This window comes from Aplysia californica, unplaced genomic scaffold, assembly GCF_000002075.1.
Source record: "Aplysia californica isolate F4 #8 unplaced genomic scaffold, AplCal3.0 scaffold01203, whole genome shotgun sequence".
Classification (NCBI taxonomy): Eukaryota; Metazoa; Mollusca; class Gastropoda; order Aplysiida; family Aplysiidae; genus Aplysia; species Aplysia californica.
In genome coordinates this window covers 850-21813 of record NW_004798473.1, presented here as the reverse complement: position 1 = coordinate 21813, position 20964 = coordinate 850, and the positions used below count along the sequence as shown (strand labels likewise).

At 38.8% G+C, this 20964-nt stretch overlaps 1 protein-coding gene across 1 annotated transcript in view; it reads right to left on the bottom strand.

Annotated features, from left to right (window-relative positions):
- Window positions 1–18848, bottom strand: part of LOC101853278 (dynein heavy chain 7, axonemal) — a gene marked incomplete in the record, with an annotated part of 106541 nt that extends 87693 nt beyond the window's left edge. Inside the window, 14 exon segments of the mRNA XM_035973404.1 lie at window positions 646–856; window positions 1937–2064; window positions 3166–3279; window positions 4087–4245; window positions 5105–5284; window positions 5849–6032; window positions 6488–6607; window positions 8462–8660; window positions 9550–9628; window positions 11069–11173; window positions 13273–13381; window positions 14906–15044; window positions 15574–15757; window positions 18686–18848. Of these exon segments, the coding sequence (XP_035829297.1) occupies window positions 646–856; window positions 1937–2064; window positions 3166–3279; window positions 4087–4245; window positions 5105–5284; window positions 5849–6032; window positions 6488–6607; window positions 8462–8660; window positions 9550–9628; window positions 11069–11173; window positions 13273–13381; window positions 14906–15044; window positions 15574–15757; window positions 18686–18700 (1926 nt within the window).
- Between the last annotated feature and the right edge of the window lie 2116 nt (window positions 18849–20964).

Sequence of the window (20964 nt, the reverse complement as noted above, 5' to 3'; positions counted from 1 at the left end):
CATTGCGACACATATAAAAAACCCAGCAAGAGGGGAAGTGGGGAGTGATTGTCTTGGACAGGTGGACATCTCTTGGACAATGTCTTTTTATTATAATAGAGGGTTTTACGGCGCTCGCAACTGCAAAAGGTCATATGAGCACCAAGGGGTGGGTGTCAACAGAGAAGTCTTTACAGGGAATCAGACTTAGACTGCTCACCTCTCTAGCTTCAACAGCACAAGGTCTGCTTCGACTATCAAGGCACCCCGCAAATAGCAGGTCACAAGAGAGTGACAAACATACTAAAGAAGAAGAGGAAAATGACAATAGTAAGCATCAGGAAAGAAAAAGCAGCAGTTCCCTGTTGTAGATCAGGCACAGTTATGAGCGTGACATGAGTCAGCCCATTTACAATTCTACTAAGCTTGAATGAGAAATGTTCCCCCTTTGGGAATGGCCTAAAGACACTACAGTCAGTGGTACAGCCCCGGGGGGAGACAATGTCTTTACAATATAAAAAAAACGCAAGTTAGGAAGTGGTTGCTTGGACAAGTGATTGTCTTGAACAGGTGTCTTGGACATGTGATTTTCTCGAACAGGTGATTGTCTTGAACAAGTGACTGTCAAGGAATGGTGGCTGTTAGAGCAGGTTTGAGAGTACTCACATCAGCATTGAGCCTGGTCTCGGCCGGCGAGAAGTTGGCGTGGTCGCTGAGGAAGGTGAGCCTGTCCTTGCTCTGGATCAGCTGTTTCTCCAGCACGAAGATGGTCTCTGACTCACACTTGTTGATGTAGGTCATCTGCTCCATCAGCTTCTCCGTGTTCTCGGGGGTGGACAGGGCCTTGTCCGAGATCTCCCGATACTGGTCAACCAGCCTGCAAGTTTCGTTTCAGTTTTAGGGAGTGTTTTACGGCACTTGCAACACAAATGGTTGCACAAGTGCTGAAGATTAAGTGTTTCTAGAGAGAAGCAAACAAAGAAAAGAAGGACGGGAGATAAGGATGATAGATATTATAATAACAAGATAGAAGGAGCAAACCACACCAGAACCCCTGCATACCACTCAACCAGCTTAGAAGCGGGGAAAAAAAATAAAACTTGTACAAATTTAACACCCCATTAACACTTTGCCACCATATTCTGGGGAAAATCGAAAGAAACTGGCTGGTAAACATCGCCAATCGGGGAGATGAGGCGGCAAAGTGTTGAACACTGTAAAGTTAAAAAATTTAACGTCCATCTGCAGTAGGACTGAGCCATACAAACTATCCAAAACAATCCCTGCTCAAAACATCCCGTCTGAGATTTGAAACAGCACCATCCACTCTGTAATCCAGCGCGATACAAACTGAGCTTAAGGCTCATCCAGACTGGAAACAGAGAATTTGTTAAGGTGAAAAAGTACTGGATTTTAATTTATATACAGTCAAAATTGTCCAAGATGGCCATTCTTTGTTGCGGGAAAAAGTGGTTGTCTCAGGCAGGTGTCAGTCTTGGACAGTGCGATTATAATATTCATAAAAATCACAATCGTACGGGTGGCCGGAAGCGCAGATTCAGCTTTACTTGTAGAAAGGAGAATTTCATCAAATCAAAACACTGGTGCACAAGAGCAATGAGTGTTGAAAAAGCGTCAACTTCTTCATTTGCAAACTAGGGAGAGACATGATATTTTCAGGACTCTCAAATGACACAATAAAAACAATATAAATTATCTTAATTTGATCTGGTCCACATCTTGGTAAATAGAAAGAGACAACAAATAGACTAGTCAACAAAACTTGTTGCATAGGGCTTCTAATAACTTTTATACAACTTGACAATTAAAAAAAATAAATACAGCTCGAAAGATCGGTACACAAACATTTATACACAAAACTGGGTTACTTTGGACTTTTGTCCGAATCTTCATTAATACTCTGTGTATCTGATAAAAGATAAAGTAAATCACTCACTGCTTGTTCTGCTTTTGGTGATCTTCACTCATCTTGATGAGCAGTCTGCTCCGCAGAGCTTCAGCTCTCTTAGTCAGTGCTCTGGTCAGCTCGTCGCAGTGGACCTCAAACATACCAAGTCGGATCACCTGCAAGACGATAACACCAATCAGAATCCAGGAAAAACTCTAAAAGACTAAGGAATCTCTTGCCTATTCTCCGGTGAAAATACACCCATTAGACTAAGCTAACACAATATAAATTTGACTTGAATAATTTTGCACTGGAAGAAATCAACACTATGCTCTGACCAGATTCAGTTACTCCGGAAAAAAAGTGCCCACTTTATTCACACACATCTTTCTCTCTCTCTTTCTCTCTCTTTCACTTATTGCCAGCCTCATAACAAAGACATATGTGCAATTACACACAGAGACAAAATATATGGGGATGATTACAATTTTTTAAGAAGACAATAACTGCAAAATTTGTGGTACAAACAGAACGAGACTTTACAGGGGGAATTTTCCTCTCACCAGGTCATCTACCCTGAAATGAACAAACTAATTGCGAGATAAAAACTTCTGACCATCAAACAATATCTACTTTATATCATCTGCCAGCTGTTCCAATGTATTAAGTCATAAATTTTAAAATGAAAAAACATTAGTCTCTTCATCTGTGGTATTGGTTGCATGTGCTCAAGAAATGTTTTGTTAAAATTCAAATTCTAAAAGTTGAAAAAACAAGATACAGAATGTAGGTTAACAGAATGACATTTTTTTTCTATTTCCTGAAAAGCTTTCCTTCTGGGTCTACAACATTTGGACAGCTTGCAGACAATATGGCATTATCGCAGTTATGAAAAGAATTGTATCAAAATCACAACTTGTGGAGCAGTAAACACAGAAACAAGTACAACATTAGTGATTAGAAAAATACAACACCTAAAAGCCAGTACAGTGATAATACACTACCTAAGAATTATGGAGTTCTATCTGCTCAGTACATAGTTTTGAGAAATTTGAAATAAAAAATGTTGACTTTCACAAGCTGAGCTTTTTCTAATGCTATTCTTTGAACATCTTGAAAACGACTCCAAATAATCTTATGATTTTGATAGAGCAGATAGAACATTTGTTTTCGGACCACATGGTTGTAAAAACTCAAACCGGCCAAAAATGTCAGATAGAACTGTGTAATTGAAATGTAGAGACTAGAAGAATGATGTACGAGAATGCTGAGCAAACCTTGATGGAGTTGTAGGTGATCTCATCCACAAGCTTGTGATACTTGAGCAACTCCTTGGAATACTCCTCAAATGTGTGTTCTTCCGCGATGAACTTTGACACGTCCTCATCCGCCTGATCACAAACACAAAGACTCTTAGGGTGAACAAGAAAATGGTGAAATGATATGGGTTTAATGCCTCTATCTACACTATTAGGTTATTTAAGAGGTTGGACTTCCGAGTTTAACATCCATCTCCGAAAGGACCGAGCCAAATGGGAATTCCGTATAAAATGCCTTACCCAAGGACACAACGCCTCAGAGCCCGCAACCTCACGATTACAAGCCCGGTAGCCTAACCACTAGGCTACCGACACCACCTGGGTGAACAAGGACTGGATCGATATTAAAATAATAATAATAGCTTGTCCGTCAATGTCTGACGATGACCAATACATCCTCAGAGGAGAATACATCTCCAACGAAAAAGAAGAATTTAAAGAATTAAAGGTTACAAAGACTTGTGGCTTCTGCTGTGACAGATGAGACCAGTTGATAATAACAACAACATGCTGAACAAGGAATGGTATCATAGTGGTTATAGTGCCACCGACAAAACTTGACAATTTTGTTGAATGTAAGATCTTACAGTGATACCACCCTAAGACCACATTCCTAGCTTATTCATTTGGACAAAATAAAGGTTTTGCAGAGGAGATCTTTATTTACTACAAGTTTAGAGCAGTTTTTTAATATTTATAGCCAGTAACAATATATCCAATTTGGTAAGCCGCAAGACATTCATGCGAATTCATCACAGTTGTATTTCAAAACAAAGAAGACATGTGATCACATGAGAAGTACTGGCTTCAAATTATTTTGGGGCAAAAATAGAATAATTCGAAATTCCACAAAAGTTCTACTGCAGGGTACAAGCGCACCTGTTTGGAGATAAGAGCAGCATATTTCTCGTAGATCTTTGTGTGCTCTGTTGGGCCCACGCTTTCCTTTTCCACCAGCTCAGTGACCTTGACCTTGTGCACATCCACAATCTCATCCAGAATGACCGGACGCAAGAACGCTTTAGCTTTGTTGCCACTCTGCAAAAAAGCATTGAAATCAAACATAAGAATGTATGGACCAATAAATATGGAACAGTACTTATACCATCCTCTTTTTTTTTTAACAAGAGATTTATGGCACTCGCAACACGTCAAAAAACAAAACAGAAGGAGGAGTTATAAGAATGATGGATGTTTGATAGAAAAGAAGGCGCAAACCACACCTAAGCAACTCCCGCCAACCACCCACGTGTCATCTCAAACTCTCTCTTTCAAAACACACACACACACACACACACACACACACACACACACACACACACACACACACACACACACATCGCGATCTCAGAGCTTTCTTGTGGCATCTCCATTTTTAATAACAGTGAAAACAGTGGCATAACAAAGAGAGCTTAAGAAGAATCACATTTTCAATGTTAAAAAAATGGAGATAGGACAAAAAAGCACTGCAGTTTTGACATGTAAAAACGTATTCTCTCTCACACACCCTTTCCCCCACACACACATATACACACATGTACACATATAATATTTGCTTACGCTCACAAAAAGCCACAGTCACCCTCATGATATAAATGAACCATGGTTTACAATAATGATGTTTACGCAAGACACATGATCAAAATCTTGTCCTTTGTGTGAATCTAACCACAACAAAATAGAGCAATGACAAAAGAGAAAAAAATCTCACCTGTCTCATAATACGAGAAACCAACAGATTACTAAAATTCTTACAAGCTCAGAGATTGACTTTTGTGTCCCTAAAAAAACACTTCTGATTTTTGTAGTTATAATAGGAAAGTTGACAAGGCCTGCAAAAGGACCCAAAAAAAAAATTCATAAACCATAGTTCACAATAAACAGCAAATCCACTGACCCATTCCGAGTAAAGTTTGGTTTCTACTCGAGGCACGTCCCGGGACGCCTTGATCATCACGTCAAACACGTTCAGCAGCACAATCTGAAAGTCGCTGAACGTCGGCTCAAACTTGATCTCAGACTCTTCCAGGATCAGGCGCAGTTTGAAACCGGAGTGCTCGTAGGCACGCACTGATGTCTGTCAGGGGAGAGTCAAAATTGTTGTAGACAGAGAGTCAAAATTGTTGAATAACATTGCCGTTTGATAAGAGAAATTGAGTATGGCAAAATCTGAAGAGCAAATTCAAACTGCGAAACAACAAATGATATAATGGAAACACAAAGAGTGGCTGCAGAAACAACGTGTTTTGTACAAATAAATGAATGATAACGGATTAAAGGTTAAAAAACAAATAAATTAAAGAATAATTATAGAAATGATTGAATAAATGCGTAATTGAATGAGTGAATATCGATTCTTATATATCTTGAAAACAATAACCATAGTTCACATACTTTTCAAATCCCGAGTTCAGATAAAGTTCTTTCTTATCCCCATCAGACCAGCTGCTCTGACCCAGACTTCACCCTCAACCTGGCATCCTTGGTGAGTTGTGGAGAGCGAGAGCTGCCTAATTAATTACCCATTGACCAGGAATTTGGCACAAGTGTTGGTTTGAGCATTCCTGGTGCACTGGGAACGTGGTCCAACATGGTTTAAAAACTGTGTTCTCTCCCCTCTGCCCCCCAATGTAGTACTGACCTCTGGCTGGACAAGAAGGTTGGTGTAGTCTCCGATAGAGTCCAAAGTCAGATTTTGTAGGTTCTGGGTCATCAGTGTGGCAGCGCAGTTGAAAAAGGATTCCAGTTTCTCTTGTTCCTGGTTGCTGGGCACCTGCTTGCGTTTGTTGCCCTGGTAGAAAATGTTCTGCACCTCAGGGAACCACCTGTCAGATACAATAGGTAGTGGAGGTTATTTGGGCATGGAAATTTGACAGCCATATATTTTGTGACCATTTTAAGGGGGAAAAATGCAATAAGGACAGGCTCTTTGAAAATAGAGAGAATGCATTTGAATATGAGTTTTCATCAAAGAAAAGTGCATCTAAAGAGAGAGACAATAGAGGTAAAAACCCCAATAAATAGGGTTGGACATACTGAATTAAAAAACAAGGTGACAAGTAACAAAAAACCCAACAGAATATAATGTGAATTTGGAGGCTTTACTTACAGACTATACATGACCATACCATGCCAAAGCCATATAAAATGAGATAATTTTTTCCCCTTTCTTTGCTATTTCACATCCTAACCATTGTCTTACAAATTCCCACCCTTTCACAAAGTTTAAAAGACAGTGTAAGCCTCTGAAAGAAGTTAGAAACAGTAATCTCGCACTTACTTTTTCAATAATCTTTCTTTAGCAGCATCAATGTGGCGCATGCACAGGTTCTGGAAAGTGGAAAGCTCCATAGACTCTTCCCGTTGGTGGAACTCTTCAATGTCAATGAATCTCAGTTTTCTGAGGAAAAAGGTAAAAAAACATGAACAATCATTAAAACTTTAACCCCCGCTCACACACACACACACATTCATGTGGGCTTGCTGGCCAACTTTGGTGCTCAGTTTCAAAGCCAAAGTTCCTGCTTTAATGGCCGATTTACAATGACAAAGTCATAGAATAACTTGGGTTTCCCATAGCTTTTTCTCTTACTGGATCCAAAGCTTGATGGCGGGATTGAGCATCACCTTTTCTCCAGCTAGGACAGTAAAGAAGTGGGTGTTATGTCCACATAATAAAAACACTATGGCCATTAAAAACCACTGACAAACAGGCCAGAACAAGTTGGCTACTTAGTGTTAAAAAAACAACCCCAAAAACCCCCCCCAAAAAACTGTCTACCTAAAATTACATAAACTTTCGTCAGTGAAAATTATGAAAAGTCTTTAAAAACAAAACAGGGTGTGATTAGCACAACTCCTATGCTCTGACAGGAAAATAAACTATACTAAAAGAAATTACCAACATTGTTAGTTGAAGAACAGTTTGAATCAAAACCTCGTACAAGAAAACATGTTTTGTCTGCTAACCACTTTGTGAATGCATGGCATGGAGGCAATCACATGACAGCATCAACAAGAAGGACACTGGGGCATTTGGATGTACAGTCAAATCGGCTCTAATGGCCACCTGTATAAGACAATCGCCTGCACAAATAAATAGCTACTTTCAATCCCCCCCCCCTGCATTTTTTAAACATTACAACAACACTGTGTAAGATGTCCCCCTGTCTAAGACAACGATGTCCCTCATTGACAAAGGGTGGTAATCTTAGACAATTTCGACTGTGCTATTTTGTCTTTAACTAACTCACTCTCTGCCCATTTTTATACCAGCTTTCACCGGTTTTCTCTGAGCACCCGATCGTGAATGTAAGGTGTGTATGTATGAGAAGGATTTTCATAAGTAAAGTGAAATAATTTTTTTTTACACATTTCAATGCTACGTCTTATTACCTTTGATACCTGTCAAAGAACACGTCCATCACAGGAGAGCTAATAAAGAGACGGACTAAATTAAAGCTTTGAATATAAATAATGAAATTTATATTTTAAAAAAACCCATTCCTACACCCATAAAATGAATGTTACATTCAATTCCCTGCATGTTCATTCAAAAAGGTATGAAATTGTGAAATTCTAGCAGATTTTATTAACATCACTGTGACAATACCAAAAGTTGTAATGAATCAGAATTGGCATGAGTTGCACTTGAAGGTCCAGGTCTAGATTTATATTTAAATCTAGATCTATGTCATTATCCTCTTGATTTTCACTTCTCTTGGCTTTCTTTCCCTTTCATTTCCCAGCATATCCATTTGCTCTCTTGTCATCAACTATCCTCTTTGTTGTCTACGAATTATGTCTTTCTTATCACGCTTCTCACTCTCGATGCAATAATCACCTGAATCAGAATCTAAAGCTAAAGAATTCCCTCGTCTGTTTTACAAGTCATAGGTCTAAGGGGGTAATTAATTGCTACCAGGCCCAGAAACATAGCTAGAACTAGAAATTGGTCATCTTTCATGTTCTGGTTTCACCAACACCAACACACAAAATACTCCAACAATTTCAACTTTCCACCCACTTACGTTGTTATAGACATTATTTTTCGTTGCAGGAAGTTAAATTTTACTTTCGCGATTTGTTTAGATTAAAACTTAAAATTATGGATTAAGCATTTACGAACCAAACAAAGTTTGAGTATAGCCTGTTCCGATGTATCGGCAATGAGCGTAAATGGTCCAATATATCGGTAATGGACAGAGAATGAGTTGTTAGCATGAAACAGGGACAGGCCAGGAAGGAAACTCACCCAAAGCTCATGTGCCAGAGGTCCAAGACCTGCATCATGCAAGGGTTGGTGTTGTGCAGGTGCTCCGCGGTGAAGTCGAGGGAGGAGAGGTAAGACTTGTGCCAGGGCTTGGGCACCACGGCCATCTCCTCCCTGTGCTGGGGCAGCTTCTCCTTTTGGTCTTCCTCCAGCTGCCGCTGGTCCTTGAGGACAAAGTCCACTGGACATCCATCAGGGCGGGGAGCAGGGGAGGGGAGGGGGGAGGGATGCGAGGGGGAGGCAGGAAAAGAGGAAAAATGAGGGAGGGGTGTGGATGGGGAGGGAAAAATGGAGGGGGGAGGATTGGAAGAGAAGGAAAAAGGTGGGGGGGAAAAATCGAGAGGGATGTGGAGGGGGGGGGGGATGGGGAGGGGGGAGAACATGGGGGAAAAAAAGGGGGGGGTGGAAAAGACATGACATGATTAGCATGTGGTTCTCTGTATCAGATCCAAAAACGCAAGAGAACACGGAACCCATGTCTAAAAGAGAGATTGTTTAAGGTGCAGAGTTGGCCGTTGATGCACCCTTCGAATGCTTGAGCAGGGTGCTTTACCAAAAAGCGCTGCAGAGACTGCTGAAAATGGGGAAATCCCTCAAGTGTCAAGAGCTGCTTCACCCACTGCGGTTGGAAATGCTGTACTGGTGAGCCACTGACAGCCGCTCAGGCACGACATTCCTTTACGACGACTTCGACATCAAATTATTTTTTGGCAATTGCCGAAAACAGGTCTCTTTTATCAGGATTTCATTCATTAGATGAAGAACTATTGAAATAGTTTCACTTGTTTTGATTTAATGATAAGTGTCCCGCCATAGTGGGTCTACCTCCCTCAGAGATAAAGGGTTCAAGTTTTTTAATTTTTTTTTTATTGATCTTGAAAAACAACAACAACAACAAAAAAGAATCTATTGACTGATCATTCAATGGCAAACAAATTGTTACTGTAAAAAAAATAACAATTAAAACTTAACTAAAAATATAAAATCCACCAAAACTAGAATGCTTACCAAACACAACATGAGAAATGGTGGGCAAAATGTAAAATGCAGGAATAGACCTTCCCACTTACCAATTGCCTTCTTGACACTCAAGAGGTAGTCTTCCCTCATTTCATCCGACAGGTTGTCAATAGTCTCATCATGGTCTTCCTGTTTAGGGGGAAAAAGAGAGAGATTGTTTTGTTTTGTGTATATCCCGTCTTCACCATCAAACTTATATCTTATTTTCCTAAAAATACTTTAAATCTGTTCACTATCTTTAAAATTCCTGATCTCTGGAATTCATAGGTAAGTGCTAAAACAGTCTTAGTATATTATACTGACCAAGTTTTCCTTTTAAATGGCAATGGCTCATAAGTTTGCTCTTCACATCACTCTATTTTCTTCTTTCTACACCTTCACCAACTTTGAATCTTTTAACTTTTAGTATACAGCATGCCACATCAGCTGGTTCACAACATCACTTGGTTATTTACAGAAATCTACTAAACCCCCGACAATCCTTTTATCTCTATTCAAACGGTATGTTTATTACTCCGATCACTCATTTCTACCTAGTTTGGTCTTTATAATATATAAATATGTGAGGCAGCGAGATGAAATCAGGCGCTCGTCAAAATAATCAAAGTGAAGAAACTGGCATTATCCCGCAAGTTTGTGAATTTTTATTGAACTTTTGTTTTTTGGCGCAACACTTTTCCTGCCCATTAACGAACACATTTCTGTGTGATTTTTACGAAAAAAACGTTGATTAAAAGCACTAAAATTGTAAATTTTCAGTTTTCACTGCCGGCTCTCAAGCAAAGGAAATAACTAAACTTTGGCATCCATTTTCTTGCTAATTTTACCTCTGAAACCAGGTGACCCCACCTCCTTCAATTGCCAATTTCTCGACTTGTACCCAAGATAAATGGATTTTTTTTTCATCGAAAGCAAGACAAACAAACAAGCTTAAAGCAGATATCATTAACTTCACATGCTCAAAAATCGACGAGCGCCTGATTCTGCCACATCGTGACATATGTAAAACAGGAGTGGAGCTATAGGGAAGTTTATGAAGCTGAAAACTTGGATGGCAAAAACTGTTGCATATAAAGGAGGACTAGCCTTTCGTATACTAGTTCTGACTATCCGAGTCTACAGGGTCTATGTATCTGAGTTCCCTTGGGATGACTGCTAGATTTACACCATTGACCACTCAGCCATGCGTACAGTGTGGAGAAGGATTTACGGTAACATCTGCTGGGGGGACATAGGGTTTATTCAAAACAAGTCCTTCCCTCTTTCTTTCATGTTGCTTTTATTTTACTCAGGCATTTCTTGTAGCTAGTGTAGAAGTGCATTAGAATGTGTCCGGTTACCTAAACTGCCCTTACAATAGTAGCCTACAGAATAGTCCTAACATAAGACTAAACTTTAAATGCTTACAACAATGGCATAAAGATAAGCTGAAATCTGTTTTAATAATTTTCTACTACATGTAGACAATACCCACTAAAGTGTATGTGTCAGCAATAACATAATGAGCACAACAAATTAATAAACCCTTGAAAAAACCCACCAAAACCCAACAAACAAACTACATCTGACCTTGAGGTTGTCGGAAATAAGACTCAGCACATTTTCCAGCCACGCATCTTCCATGGGAGCCACATGTTCAGTGTCTATTCCATGGTGGATGTAGTAATAATAGCGCTGGGGAAAGAATACAGTTTTTCTGTAAGGCACGTAGAATTTTGTGATTGCATCAAATGTGTTTTTTTTGTCTTCACTGCAGTATTGAAATATACATAAACATTATATGTGAGGCATCATGGTGGAATCAGGCTCTCGTCAAAATAATCAAAGTGAAGAAACTTGAATTTTTTCGCAGGTTTGTGAATTTTTACCAAATTTTTTTTTTTTGGCTCAACACCTTTTATGCCCATTAAAAAACTCATGTCTGTGTGAAATTTTCAGAAAAATGTTGATTAAAGGCGCAAAAAATGTAAATTTTCAGTTACGACGGACTCTAAAGCAAAGGAAATAACTTATAATCTTTGGCGGTCATTTTCTCACTAATTTTACCTCTGAAAACAGGCGACCCCACCTCTTTCTTTCGTAAATATCTCGAATTGTATTCAAGAGGAATGGATATTTTTTCCATAAAAAATAAACACAAGTGAACAACCTTTAAGATTATACCAATAACTCTACATGCCCAAAAATTGACGAGAGCCTGATTCCACCACGCTGCCTCACATATGTTTCGAGCAGCTTCGTCATCACTAACAAGAGGGCAATCTGTTAGAGCCATTCCAGTCTGCCTATCGAGGTAACCACAGCACAGAAACAGCACTTCTCAAAGTTGTGAATGACGTGCTTACAGACAGTGATTCAGGAAAAGTTGTTTTGCTGAGCCTTTTAGATCTATCAGAAGCTTTTGTTACAATTGACCATCACATTTTATTGAAGTGATTGGAAGCATCTCTTGGATTATCCGGGACTGTCCTTAGCTGGTTTTGTTATTACCTGTCAAATCAATACCAGTCTGATGTTATTAAAGGGCTTAAGTCATCAGATCATGCTCTTAAGTATGGGGTCACCAGTAGTCCTCGGTCCAGTTTTGTTCACCAGTTATACTCAACCATTTATCAAGGAAATAGTTAAGTATGACTTCAAGTATCATTTCTATGTTGATGATACCCAAATTTATGGTTCAATAAAGTTTAACAACTTAGATGAACTTTTCCATTGTGCTGAAAGTTGTATTGCCTCAGAGAAAATCTGGATAAACAAAAACAAATTGATGTTGTATGATGATAAAACAGCAGCCATTCTGGCAGGCAAAGCAAAGTTTGTCAATGTCGGCTGAGGTAAATCATCTGATCAGCTGCATGTATTTAGAAATAAGAAAAATTAGTAAAATACGTTATCTTATCAATACTGCTTTACTAGTAACTAGCTTAATTTTATCAAAACTCGATTACTGTAACTCCTTGTTATCAGGAATATCACTGGAGAAAGTTAAAAGATTTCAAACTGTCCAAAACAATGCTGCACGTTTAGTTTTACGGAAAAGAAAGCGAGACTCTGCTAAACCTCTTTTACGGACATTGCATTGGCTTCCTGTTGAAAAAAGAATTGTGTACAAGTTGGCCACCATATGTCACAAATGTTTGAATGATAATGCGCCATCATATTTATCAGATCTGTTAAGACTGTACATTTCAACTCGCAGTTTAAAGTCATCAGCTGACAAAAAGAAATTTATTTTATCATCTATGAAATTTGTAACAATGGGTGAAAGGGCCTTTGAATACCAAGGTTCAAAGATCTGGAATGCTTTACCAAGTACTTAAAAGAGAGATCAAATCTTTTGATTCATTCAAATGTCAGCTGAAGTCGTTTCTGCTTTTAAATTAATAAGATGAATATTTGGAGTAATTTTCTTTTAGTCAGAACACAACGTTTTATGTCACTGTTACATTGCACTGTACTGTAAAGCGCTCAGAGCCTGTGTACTTTCATCGGGGTTGAGCACTATATAAATGTCATTTATTATTATTATCACCAAATGCCATATAATAATAATAACCTTATAGAGCTACTAACTAAACTTACAACTGACGTTTCAAAGAGGAAGATTCAACTGAAAAAAGGTATCTGAAAACGATTATGTAGGTCAAAAACTAGAATAAGTAGCTACAAATATGCTCTCCACAATGAAAGCACAACAGAACAGAAATAAGTTTAGCATTCAAAAACAACAATTTTCACATTTTATTGTAAACCTGGCGAGTTTTTTCACTTACCAAAATGTCTTTTTCAGCAGCAGTGGGTGAAGCAGCTCTTGACACTTGAGGGATTTCCCCATTTTCAGCAGTCTCTGCAGCGCTTTTTGGTAAAGCACCCTGCTCCTCCCTGAAAAAAAGATATGTATTACCAAAGATAATAAATAACAAGATGGGCCACTCAGCCAAAAAAGTGTCCGCAGGAAGTATGCGCTTTGCTTCAGATGGCGCTGCAGTCTGTTTTGAAGCTCTCTTTCATTTTTTCCAGAAGAAGAATAGGAATAGCACCTCCTTGCGTGCGCAGATCGACTGCTGTTCATCAGCAGTTCGGGTTCGTTCAGTGCGGAGTTTTAGTTTTTAAAAAATTTTAATGACCTCTCGCCTTTCATTCTAAAGTCAAATTAAACAAAGAAAACAATCACCCTTTCCTCCGGAAGAGGTTTTTTGTCAGCGTAACCATTTTTAAAAAAGCGTTCTTCTGAAATTCATTCAAAAACTTGCTAGTTTCACTTTGATTTTTTAAACTCAAGTAGGATAACTCTGTTCGCAAAAGGTGCTCTTTTGTGAAGAGGGCGCCACCGAATTTTGAGGACACTTTTTTAATTGGCTCAAAGAGAGAAGTGGCCCATCTTGTTATGTACTATCTTTGGTATTACCAAAGATCGTACATAACAAGATAGTTCACTCCTCTCTTTGAGCCAATTAAAAAAGTGTCCTCCAAATCCGGTGGCGCCCTCTTCGTACAAGTGCGGACTTTGCGAACAGAGTTACCCTACTTGTGTGAAAAACAATAAAAGCGAAACTAACCAACTGTGCTATTCCTTTTCTTCTTCTGTAGAAACGAAAGAGAGCTTCAAAACAAAGACTGTAGCGCCATCTGAAAAATGTGCGGACTTCTACGGCTATCTTGTTATGTACGATCTTTTTTTTTTACAAAGTGCATATATATGTTGATACAGTACTTATAAAAGAGTAAGCCATCAAGATAATAATGAAATGCCCAAGATCTTTTGCACTAAAATGCTTTTCTTACTACAATGAATACCATATGTGAGGCATCATGGTGAAATCAGGCGCTCGTCAAAATAATGAAGTCAAAGATACTGGCATTTTTCATCAGTTCGGCAATTTTTATCGAATTTCTGTTTTTTGACTCTACACCTATAGGTCCATATAAAAACACATTTCTGTATGGATTTTACGGACAAATTATTGATTTGAGGAACAAAAATGTACATTTGTAGTTTCTAAAGACTCTTAAACTTTGGAAGTCGCCAAACTTTGGGGGCCATTTTCAAGCTAATTTTACCTCTGAAACCAGGCAACCCCACCTCATTCAATCGCAAATTTCTCCACGTCTTTTCAAGATAGATGGGGAATTTTTTCATTGAAAGCAAGACAAATGAACAAGCATTAAGATGATACCAATAACTCCATATGCCTAAAAATTGACGAGCGTCTACTTCCACCATGTCGTGACACATATTTATCAGTACAGCAACAGACTGCAATCACTAAAAGCACAGCAAGTGCATTGTATCTTAAAAAGAAAAACATGTACAGATAATGGGCATTCATCCCACAGCTGCTACTAGCACTGAAATGCTCTAGAACTGTATAAGAACCACTTAAAATGAATTCAACCTGCACTTACATAATAATTTCCACAAGTGCCTTGCGAAACTGCTCTCTGTCTTTCTTCGGCTGTTTGAAAGTGTCAAGATCCCCATTTTTCTGATTTGAATCAATTGGCTTCAGACGCACAGGGTGTTTTCGTGGTCTCTTTGGCTCCCCTGAAATTAGAAACAGTTACTTAGCTTTTACAAGAATTTCAGAGATAAAATAGTATATGAATCCAGATTGCTCGGACTAAAAAAGAAATCAAATCACTAGTCTATATGACTATATTTAACAACCTCTGCACTTGACCTTGAAACTTTATTTGTTTGAACATATGGAAGGAAAGAAAAAAAAAAGAAGACATAACAACACTTTTCACTCAAATAAATAATAACAAGTTCACCAAGGATAACTGCCTTTTGAACTTTAAAAATTCTGACATAAAAATTTAGAAAAACATGAATGGGAAGGGAATCTAACAAAGTGTAATAGTAATCAAGACAAAGTATAAATATGACTTTATAGTAAAGCCACATTTACGCGCCTACAGTGAAACTAAGTTTGGTTACAATATCAATAAGATCATTAATATGTGTACCTACAATTAATAGAGTACTATCTATAAAAGTAATCACACATTTTGTTCCTTTAGGCTATTCCCACATTCCAATGAGTCCATCACATGACAGTTAGCCCACTCACGAGAAGTAAGTTCACTGATGAGATCAATGCCATTTGGTTGTTCATCGTTGTTGCGACCAGACAAAAAGAAAGATGGCTGGTTGACCTGCCATGCTGGTTTCGCCCTCTTGGATGGCAAGACTGGAAGGAACTGTATGGGTTCTTCGGTTCCTTTCCCTTTACTGCCAGGCAAGTGGGGGAGTTTCTAAGAACAGAGAAAAAAAATGACATGTGATAAGATAAACTATTATCATTATTCAAGAATAATCACATGTTCATCTTACAGTACTGTCTTACACACTCAATACTGTATGTCTCATGACAGGACATAAATTGCCCACTTTGCTGGTCCATGATAATTTGTTCCGAGTAAAGGCTGTGAGCCTGGAATACTAAAACATTACTTGACCTTTGATGTTATGATTAAGCGGACGGACCCTGCAAGTGCATACCAAAGCATATCCACCCTTCTTCCAAAAGATTGTACTCCTCAGCAAGTCGTAGTGTATCTATGCAGCTCCACACGTAAAAGCCCCTATACACAGGCAATTGGGTGTAAACATGTACATCTACACAAAAAAGCAGAAATGCAAAGGGTACGATGGGCAACTTCCACAGGTTTGTGTAGAGCCAAAAAGTAACCAATACTGCTCCCCCTTTATAAAAAAACACTGACCATCTTGGTCTAGTAGCGTAAAGTAGCCATTCTACTTCTTGATTATTATGTTTTTTACTCTATAAGCATTCCGAAGTTTCAACCGATTTTGTGGCATACCCTCACATGGGACAACTTTAACAAGGGTTGGTGCAAATTCGATCGGCAATTTCGACAGGGCCTAGGTGCTGTGGGCAACATCGACATTGGGCAGATATCTTTAACAATATTAGGTTCTTATTCAGCTTATTGTCCCCCCCCCTCTCTCTTTCTCTCTCTGTCTCTCTATCTCTCTCAACTCCTCTCTGCTGAATTCTCTGTCTATTTCTCTCTTCCTCCCGGTCTTTCTCTTTCCCCACCGCACCTTCTCCCTCAATCTCCGAGCGCCCGCACACGAAGACATGCACTCACACACACGACACACACACACATACTCTCTCTCCCTCTCTCTCTCTCTCGCACACACACACACACACACACACACACACACACACACACACACACACACACAAACACACTTAGCTCCTACATGCAACCGTTGAGTATTCCAGTCTAAGTTTAATTTTCTACTAATTTGTATCTGAGCTGTGATCAAGGATTTCAACCCGAGATGAAAATGATAATACAAATAAGATTAAACTGAAAAGTGACAGTTGGTTAAAGGTAATTCTGCTTATAAAGCTGGTATTCTGGCTCAGTCTGGAACGAATCTAACTAAGTCAGATTGAAATTGCCCCACTACTCCCTGTCGAAGTTGCCCTGTTTCGTCCTGTCGAATTTGCACCAGCCACGCAACTCACCGCACCATTTTAAATAAATCACTTGAATTCATATAATCGATGTCTAATTCAAGACGGATTGAAATGAACCTAAGGGTACCAAAGTTTCCTTTTACATAGGCTCACTGATGAAAATTTTCAAGCAAGGAAAGATGCTTGAATAAGAAAGTAAAAGACGGGTGAAGCCCTTCTTCAAGAACGAAAAAGGAAGGACTTCCGTAACGAGCGACCACCCCATCAAACACAATAAAGAAGAGGCCTAACCCCTACCCCTAGCCGTCAATTCTGCTCTGTCTCATAGTGGTCTCTCGTAACAGAAGTCCTCCCGCGAAAAGTATGTGGCGACAGAGCGCAGAACTTGGACGGGTGTTTTCTGTAGATTTTTGCCAAAAATAGACAAAGGTGGAAGCCTAGGAAGGACGAAGCACAAATTTTATTTTTAAATAGAATTAAGAATAAAATTATGTGCGACGAATAAAATCAGTCATGGGTGTGATAATTCCTTGACACAGAGGTCAAATGATTTGCAAAAGCCAAGTCTAGATTGAGGCTGTCGAAGTTGCCCCGTAGCCGATTTTACCCCAACATACCCACATTTTGGGTGAAAATTGGCAACAGCAGCGGCTACTATGCCTATAAGACTTTAGAATAATTAAACTCTCTTTTTTGTATTTGTAAGTGTTTTACGGCACTCACAACTGCATAAGGTCATGAGCACGTGGGACACATTAAACTTTTTCAGTTGGTTGGAAATTTGGTTTTTTTTTTACTTATGCACCCGTCTCATGTTCACGTTTTATAATATATACTTCTTTTCTAGTAGTATTTTGCATGCTGAACACGAATATGGTCTTCATTTTTTATGCAAATCAATAGTTATAGAGTTATTGATGTTTGAAAATAGTAAATTTAACAATATGGGGGGTTTCCTAAAAAGAATCTGGGGGGTTTCAGGGGGGCATGCGGCCCTTCACAATGATTTGATGTTTTGGCAATTAGGATTAATATTTACTTGAAAACAATTGATTTGCAAGGGTTTAAGTGGCCATGCACGTGTTCTACAGCAAAAATTATGGCAGTTTAGCCCTCAAATCAATGCATCTGTGTGTGGGTGCATAAGTAAAAATTTACCGGAAATTTTGAATTTCTCTAAATTCAACTAGATTTAGATATCTAGATCTAAATTCAACTCTTGATCTAGATCTAGATCTAGATCTAGATCTAGACTAAATACTCCCTAAATCTGTGTCAAACATATGAGAATTATTTTGAGCATCAGGGAAGTTATTAATGTATGGCTCTATTCCTTTTCCAGAGACCTGAATATAAAGTAGGACTAGATCTAGATCTAGACTAGATTCTAGATCTAGAGCAATGACAATCTCTGATGTTATAATTCTAAAACTAAAACTAAAACCTCATGAATGCGACATTATGATGATGATGGGGGTTAATCTGCCGTACGTACGTGCCTTTAGATTAAGAAAAAACTAGATCTATCCAGTGATATGTCTACAGTCTTGAAGACGTTGATTTTAGATATAGATCTATTAGGTCTTGTATGTTCAATAAATTCAATTTAAATTATGTCATGATCAGTATCAGCAGCAAGCTGATAGCAATTGACATCATGATTGTCGATATGCCACTACAAAGAAAAGAGGAAACAGCAACACAAATCACAAGAACAGGAACTCACAACTCCGTGTTCCATATTGCTTGCCAACAAAATATAGCAGCCTCACGGGCTACAGCTCTGAATTTTTCCCGTCAAAATATTATGTTCGATGAGCCCTCCACCTTCACTGTTTCACTAGCCACCATAAACAATATGGCCGCTGAATCAGGCTGAGCGTTGCTAAGGAAATAATCTATTTTTAGCATACTTAGGTAAGCTCCAGTATAAAGTACACTATCAAGAGGCCAAAAAATTGTTTTTCTTCATAGGAAAAAAAATCTTACAGAAGCAATTTCAAGTGAGAAAAGACTACTGCATATTCTACATAATCTATTATCCATATTAAGTACAAATACTTTACCTGTTACATTATGATCAACGACGGCTCCCCAAAAACTTGTATTGCCAAATAGTCCATTTCCAAATCTGACCGAGATTTTACCTTACCAAGGCTAATCGTGAAGGCAGTGAAGGTATAATATAATAAATTATTAAGAGAACTGCTATGCAGAACATCTGAAGATTTCATTCCTAGGTGTCTTGAATTGAGCTTTATTTCTGGGAGTGTGATTTGATGAGCAAAAAAAAATCTAAATCTAAAATATATAATACAGGCCTACAAATTTGTTTGTACGATTGTTACATTTTGCCAATGATAGTACATAACAAGATGGGCCACTTCTCTCTTTGAGCTAATTAAAAAAGTGTCCTCAAAATTTGGTGGCGCCCTCTTCACAAAAGCGCACTCTTTGCGAACAGAGTTACCCTACTTGAGTTTTTAAAAATCAAAGTGAAACTAGCAAGTTTTGGGATAAATTTCGGAAGAACGCTTTTTAAAAATGATTACACTGACAAAAAACCTCTTCCGGAGGAAAAGGAGATGGTTTTCTTCGTTTAATTTGACTTTAGAATGAAGGGCGAGAGGTCATTAAAATTTTAAAAACCTAAGACTCCGCACTGAACGTACCCGAACCGCTGATGAACAGCAGTCGATCTGCGCACGCAAGGAGGTGCTATTTCTATTCTTCTTCTGGAAAAACGAAAGAGAGCTTCAAAACAGACTGCAGCGCCATCTGAAGCAAAGAGCATACTTCCTGCGGACACTTTTTTGGCTGAGTGGCCCATCTTGTCTTGTACTATCTTTGATTTTGCGTAAAATCTCAAGGAAAGGTGCCTAAAATAAAGGTGCCGAACACTGAATGCCATGCAAGCAAAGCCAAACCAAAGAGAAAAGACTTTTTCGACCAGACTGTAGGCTAGGCCTAGATCTAGACGCATTCAAATCCAACCGTTCGTTTGGCTTCGAGGGTAGTGGGTGCAACACCCGTCTTGTCACCACCAGTTCTCCGGGTGGTTTTGTAAGACCAGGGCCGGGATAGCCTGGAACTATCACAATTAGTTTCATAATTCACTTTGGTCGATCCCCACTCATGCCATGGGCTCCTCGAAAAATCTGCATAATAATAATATTATAACAGATTGTTATTAATGGGTTTTTTTTTTCTAAGATCAGATCAGAAATGTATCTAGATCTAGATCTAGTAGGTCAAGTCTATTTAGGAACATTCACAGACTTAACATAATACACATATTGTGAAGGCCTACTGTATTGTACTGTGCAGTACATTATGTAGGCCTACATTGAAATGGCATTGGCATTGTGGTCAAAGGGACACAACCCAAAATAATAGTAATTCCATAATTTGCTATAGATCTAGACGAGTTACTTTCCTCAGTGTCAATTGGTCGCTTTTTATTAGGACAAGCAGACTAACCCAATTTTTTTTTTTTTGGGGGGGGGGGGATTCCAGAAATCTTGACCTAGATCTACACCAAAAGTGGGCATTGCCCTACCTATAGGAGAAGTTTGGTTTCTTTGGTGTGTACATTTGTTTGGTTATAGAGAAAACTCTCCTTGTCCTTTTAAGAAACTGAACAAGGGGCAACGACTTTACCTTCGATTTTCTTAAAAAAGCGTTTTTCGGGATAGCCCCTTTGTGTTTAAAAGCGACCAATTACATGTATAACTGAATGTTTGTTGCCCGTTATCTACCTATTTGACACATCTGAATAAGGGACGTCGCCGTGTCCACTTAAACAGTTATTTTAAGCGTTAGTGAATGAGATGTAGATCCATGTTGATCAGACATAGAAAACTATGTCTCTGAATTCAAGTACCGTTCATGTACATGTTTTCCAACACAGTGCGATCAATGTAAATTGAACTGTTGCCAAATCGGTGTTGCAGGGTATTCTTACTTCTTGGTGACGTGGTCTGCCCTTTCAAGTTCCTGAGGTAC